Source organism: Zea mays, chromosome 4 (assembly GCF_902167145.1).
Source record: "Zea mays cultivar B73 chromosome 4, Zm-B73-REFERENCE-NAM-5.0, whole genome shotgun sequence".
Classification (NCBI taxonomy): Eukaryota; Viridiplantae; Streptophyta; class Magnoliopsida; order Poales; family Poaceae; genus Zea; species Zea mays.
The window spans coordinates 154,050,739-154,056,710 of NC_050099.1; the positions used below are offsets into that span (position 1 = coordinate 154,050,739).

The following is a 5,972-nucleotide window of genomic DNA, read 5'->3' on the forward strand; positions in this document are numbered from 1 at the left end:
ACACCATTATTTGGAGATGGTCGGCAGATGGGAACTACAGTTCAAGTAGTGCCTACAAAATTCAGTTCGCAACAAACTTCTGTAAAATTAAAATCAATCCCATTTGGAAAGCAAAAACTGAACCAAAGTGTCGTTTCTTTGCTTGGACTTTGTTGCACAACAAAATCTTAACTGCTGACAATTTGCAAAAAAGGGGATGGCCCTGCAATCATAATTGTTCTCTTTGTTCTTTGTCTCTGGAGACAGTGGCTCATCTTTGTAAGGATTGCCCCTTCGCTGTGGAAGTGTGGAGCATGATTTTGTCTTGGGCTGAGCTGCGGTTCCTTTTCGGTATTTCAAAGACGGGAACGCTTAGCGAATGGTGGTATAGACTGAGGATGCTCTGTAGCAAGCATTCAAGAAAAAGTTTCGATGGCCTTCTAATTTATTTCTGGTGGAGCTTATGGGTGGAGAGAAACAACAGAATCTTCAAGGGTCAACAGAGAACGACAGAGCAAGTTGTGCAGATGGTGAAAGATTTTGTGGGTAGAGGTATGGCCTGTTAGTAGTGTCCGGGGGACTGGTCAGGGGGTTAGTTTTTTCCCCCCTTTTCTGGTGCCAGTGTCATAGCTAGGTCTTGCTTGGCTAGTTGTTTTTTATGCTGGCGCCAGCTTTGGTGCCAGTTTTTGTACAGTGTTTGCTCTTTTCGTCTAATATATTGGAAGGGCAATTCTTGTGCCTTTCCCTTTCAAAAAAAAAGTTTAAAATAGAGAGTGAGGTATATATATGGTGGATTTAGGAAGACCCTTGGAGATAGTCTAAATAAACTTTCCACTCCATTTTTAACAAACATTGCTGATGCATCCGCAGCAGTCAGCACCCAGAGCTGTCGGTCTCTGGATGGACCGTGCAAATAGACGTCCATCGAAAGCTTGACTACTTTTACGGATTGTCAACTCAGTTGCTGATGCTCCTTAGCTTCAGCTTTCAGCTAGCTACCTTGTTAAACATCAGGTCCTGTGACCTGATGACAAATAATACAGTATATAATAACCACTTCGGTTACGTGTTTATTATCATGCATGCATGTGTATATTATCATGTGTCAGCATGACAAGCATTATATTGCACGCTATATATTTGTACACTAAATCAGGTTTGGGAGGCATATATATGGTAAACTCGCAGATGAATTGTATACGGCATACGCTATTTCCACATGTTCGCCTCGCCGCCGCCGCCACCAGACGCAGACGTGGAGGCGTAGTCCAGTGCTTCTTCCGGCTGCTTGTTCTCAGCCTGAAATAATGCCTGCCCCGGGTTGGGGTAACCATCCTCTTTCGCCATGCCGTCGCCGTGGCTGAAGAGCTGAGACGCGACGAACTTGTCGAGCACTCTCCAGTCGGTGACCGAGTCGTCGTCCATGTAGGCGGCCTCCGTCGTCATGGGCGGCGGTTGCTGCGGGGTGGTGTTGTACCCAGAAGCCTCGTCGGGGGACTGGAGGCTGCAGCTGCCTTGGTCGATGAAGGCGGGAGGAGGAGGCTTGGGGCTCTCCACCAACTGAGGGAGCTGCTGCAACAGGGCCTCTTGGCTCGGCTGCAGAAGGTGATGGTACTCCAGCTCGGGCTTGCAGTGGTAGAGCTGCTGGCCGCTGTACAGCAGTGGCGCTGCTGCTGCCGGGTTTGGGTGGTGATGCATCAGCTGCCTCGGCGAGCCAAGGCCCGCGGGCGCCATGAAGCCGCCGGGGACGTGGCCATCGAACCACGGCGGCGCGCCGTCGGCCATCCGCCGCACGGCCTCCACTCGCTTCTTGATGAACACCCTGCAGACCACCCATCCTTCCTCCTGATGAACGACCAATTCGTGCATCGTCCACGTACGTACGTGCAAGCAGGAGGAAATGCTGTCGTCAGCTGAGCTGAATGGCATGCTCGATGACTCGATGGACGATTTGTTGTTCAGCTTGCTAACTAGCTAGGGATCGTACGTATCGGATCAGGCAGGGCGGCAGGCTTACGTACAGGGGCGGCGGTCACGTTCTCGGTGGTCTCTAGGCGGTACTCGTGCATGATCCAGTCGGACTTGTGGCCGTTGGGCGCGCGGCCCCTGTAGAAGACGAGCGTCTTCCTCATGCCGACGAGGCAGCTCTTGGTGTAGATGGGCTTGTCGCGACCCGTCGCCTTCCAGAATCCGGCGGTGGTCGCCCGGTTTGTGCGGGTGCCCGTCGGGTACTTCTTGTCCTTGTGGCTGAAGAAGTACCACTCGTTCTGCTCCTCCGTCCCGATCTTGCACTTCTCTGCATGCCCATTCCAAAATGCATGTGTCTATTTAGCAGCAGCTATGTATGTATATATATACTTGTTTCAGAATTAATGTACTTCTTACCTTGGAGATCCCAGGGCTCAATTTTGTACAGATCGACGTCTTTTATGACGTCAAGGTCGATCTTGTTGGACGCCACCTTGTTCCTCAGGTAGTAATCGACCAGCTCCTCGTCGGTGGGGTGGAAACGGAATCCAGGGGGGACATGAGAGAAAGTGTCCATCCTTTCGATCAGAGGATCCCTAGTAACTACACGGAGTAACATGACATAGATTCAGTACAAGTTTCATCAGCAAATTAAACATGCCAGTGCTATGCACTGATGCACTAAACTAGCTAGTTTTTCATAGCCACGCACACGTAAAAGGTTACCTGGCCTGTCATACCACACGCTCTACTAGAGTGTGGACACCCGATAATCATGCTAATAAGAAGCCATATGAGAGAAAAATGAGCTATTATATTAGTACCACATACTGGGTATATAAATGTAGGTGCCAACACTAGTATGCATGACACATCAATGCTAAGGTTTGCTACTCGTATTAATAATACCTTTTTTTAGCTAGTGATACAAGTAAATACTTTATCAATCTTAATTAACAATTGATAAAGGGTGCAAAGGATTAAGTTAGACCGTTTAATTTGGATGCATAGGGCTAATAATTATTACCCAGAATTTTTAGCCACATTAAATTCAAACATGAAGGTAATTAATAGGTGAGCTATTTTTTTTAGCCAAGCCTTCGACTAGTTGTTAGCAAACTTGCTGATCAACCCTATCTAATCCATATTAATTTGTACTATCAGCTAATAACTAGCCCTAACCAATCTAAACACACCCTTAATAATTCTAATAGAGAAGAACCAATGCTGCATGATAGCTAAACTTAGCACACAAACCAGGTGAGGAGTAGAAGTTTCATTTCATTTCCACTGGGATGATATTTTCAGGGGGGAAAAAAGCGAGCAATCATGGCAGTAGATAAAAAGTAGACACTTTCATCATGTATACGATTACAAGATTAATCCATTGGCTCTCCTTGGTTCCTTTTGTGCCAAGGAAGCTAGCTCAGTGCACATGCGGACCTTTGTGCTGAAAGAAATGTAACCGAAACAGCAAGAACATGCATCAGCTAGCGCAAAAACGATATTTCTTTGCCCCAATAGATATGATGATAGATTATATGGCAAAATAGTTTTAGAAAAGATTAAACCTAATATTTGGGAATGTTCGTATTAATACATATAACTGGAGAAAGGAAAATTAATACACCGAAATGCACCTGCATGCATATATCTTTCAAATTGAGAAAAAAAAAAGGCACGCGCGGTGCACACACACAATTACAGAAGATAGAGGGCCGGGTCCGTTCTGACGACATAAAATAACATATTAATATATCAGCCTAATTAAACTGAAACATCCTCTCCATGAAACAAAAGGAGGTACGGTAATGAGGGGGAAAAAACCAATGCAAGAGAAGAGAATCTGGCGGCTCCTTCAAACACTGGAAGTTATTTGTAGAAATTCCATAAGAAATATGGTTCAAAATTTCAGAGACATGAGTTTGGGAACACTCTATTATAGGCCTTATTCCGTTGTTGTCTACATGCATGCTGGATCTCTGTTATCTAACCTTGTTAATTTTACACAACAGAGATATATATTAAACACTCTAGGCCTTATTTGGGGGGTGCATGAATTTGGATTTTGGAAGTTAGCTAAGGAATGTACGCGCATAATTAACCTAGCTACCGAGCTACTAGTATTGGTAGCTGGGAACCGGCAGTGTCGTCTGGTGGCACACTGCACTACACACAGCAGCATCGATCCAAGAACTAATTAAGCAAATGAAAGAAGCTAATAACAATGCACTATATATACGCATATATGCACAGGGAGAGGTGATCGAAGCCTCACCAAGCGTGTGCGTGCGCCAAATTTATCTAGTTCGCCCAGATCGAGTCCACCAGTCGAGAGCCAACGACGACGCTTATAAGAACACAAACTCACAGTCACAGCTCCTGAACAGTAGCCTGCCACGCACCTCTTGTAACCCTGCTTGGGCCCCGGGCGGACGAGATGGATCAGGCGATCAGCTAGGCACCACCCTTCACCCAGTCAGTCGTACTCTCGGTACAAACGCCAGGATGAGAGGGAGAGGAGAAGAACAGACATGTATGAGTTTGGTTTGGGGGCTTACCACCACCAAGCTGTAGGTTGCCTCCACTTTATATACCAGCAGCTAGCAGAAGCAGCAGCTGTCGTCCAGGTCAGGGACTCAGCAGCAGCTAGCAAGGCAGCAGCACGCTGGATCGATATCGCTTTCACCGCCCAGGCCGGGGAACGAGAGGGACGACACGGAGACGGAGCGGAAAGCGCGGATGGATTGCGGGCAAAGTCTGGGTGGAGGCAGAAATCCTGGGATGCCTGGATCTGCCTGTGCCCTTTCCCGATTGGCCTGCCGCCCGCCCGCGTTCCTTTCCCCCACTGTAACCGCCACCACCTCCACCCGCCACCAACAGCGACCGCCCGCGCGCGCGACTGTTTGCGCTAGCCAGCAAGCAGCTCGCCGTCACCTCGATCGCGCGCCCGCCTGAGGCGGCAGTGGCCCGGGCAGCCCCTGCACTGCACGTCTCTGTCAGGCGCTCTAGCCGCGTCCCGGCGACCCTTTGGCGAGAGAGGGATATGACTGAGAGGGACAGGCAGAGACGCCGGGAGCGCGGTGTGGGATGGGATGGAGATGGAGTGGAGTGAAATGTAACGGGGGAAGCCGAGTTGCGCCCACAGCCCACTTATATACGGCTTCGTGGCGCTGGCTGGAGAGGGCCGGTGCCACTGCTGGAAGCTAGCTTTAGCTGGACTGGAGAGTCCTGGAGGAGGCGGAAACACCACTACTGCTAGAGTGGAGTGCTACTGTGCTAGTGCTCTCACGACTCAGCTCGGCGTTGGCTCTGCGAAAATGCCACATGCACCAGGCACAGGCAATCCTCGGTCGTCGTAGCCTCGCCTCGTAGATCGTAGCTAGCACTCTCCCTCGATATAGCCATATAGGTCGATCGGTACGGTGCGCCGTAGTTCATAGCATCGCGCTAGTAGCTAGGGGTGGCCTCCTGGGCCATCGAGTCCAGGCTTCTACTACTGTCTACTGAAGGAAGCCGTTCTCCAAATAAATGGAAAAATCCTGTGTGAAGGAAGTCAAACATCTTAACCTGTCCATTAGCAGTGTGCCGCAATTTAGAATACCGCATTTCCTATTCTTGAAAACGAATTAGCAGCGAGAGAGATCGAAGATGTTCAGTCCTAAGACGGTAAGGTTGAGAACAAGTTTTGATAGTTGTATTTAGATTAGATGCATGCTGGAATAATATAATAGTGTTGGCGCCAAACATCGGAGATGAACCACGTGACGGTACTCTCTGCAGAGGCGCGGATAGTACGTGGCACTAGATCGTACGGTCCACAGCCTTTTAGTGAAGATTGACGAACCAAAAGCCTATGCACTAAGCCTGATGCAAGTCACCAGCTTTTCAATTCGACAGGGTGACCATTCAATAGAGCTCTAATGCATAAAGGCCGTTTTGGATTGCATCTTTCTCGGGCATGACCATCTGATCAAAGGATTAAAATGTATAAACGGAGGTGCCCCAGCCTGAATAGGCAAAGA

General features: G+C 48.6%; 1 protein-coding gene across 4 annotated transcripts; it reads right to left on the reverse strand.

Moving 5' to 3' along the window:
• Positions 1-1,026: 1,026 nt before the first annotated feature.
• Positions 1,027-5,058, reverse strand: LOC103653847 (NAC domain-containing protein 7). Of its 4 annotated transcripts, none has more exons than XM_008680655.2 (5): positions 4,509-5,058; positions 4,226-4,363; positions 2,365-2,550; positions 2,001-2,275; positions 1,027-1,824 (listed from the first exon to the last, which is right to left on the reverse strand). In XM_008680655.2, exons 3-5 carry the CDS (start codon positions 2,522-2,524, stop codon positions 1,189-1,191), a joined length of 1,071 nt encoding a protein of 356 aa, XP_008678877.1. In that variant the 5' UTR covers positions 2,525-2,550; positions 4,226-4,363; positions 4,509-5,058; the 3' UTR covers positions 1,027-1,188. The 4 variants fall into 4 exon arrangements, with proteins under 4 accessions (XP_008678877.1, XP_008678873.1, XP_008678874.1 ...); XM_008680651.2 differs by having other exon boundaries at positions 4,226-4,404; XM_008680652.3 differs by having other exon boundaries at positions 4,353-4,516.
• Between the last annotated feature and the right edge of the window lie 914 nt (positions 5,059-5,972).

Bases quoted from the DNA above. Each gene is read 5' to 3' on its own strand.
- LOC103653847 (XM_008680655.2), bottom strand. From the start codon at position 2,524: ATGGACACTTTCTCTCATGTCCCCCCTGGATTCCGTTTCCACCCCACC. The intron at 2,276-2,364 runs GTAAGAAGTACA...ATGGGCATGCAG, and splicing joins TGAGCCCTGGGATCTCCAAG to AGAAGTGCAAGATCGGGACG. The intron at 1,825-2,000 runs GTACGTAAGCCT...GTCGTTCATCAG, and splicing joins AGAACGTGACCGCCGCCCCT to GAGGAAGGATGGGTGGTCTG.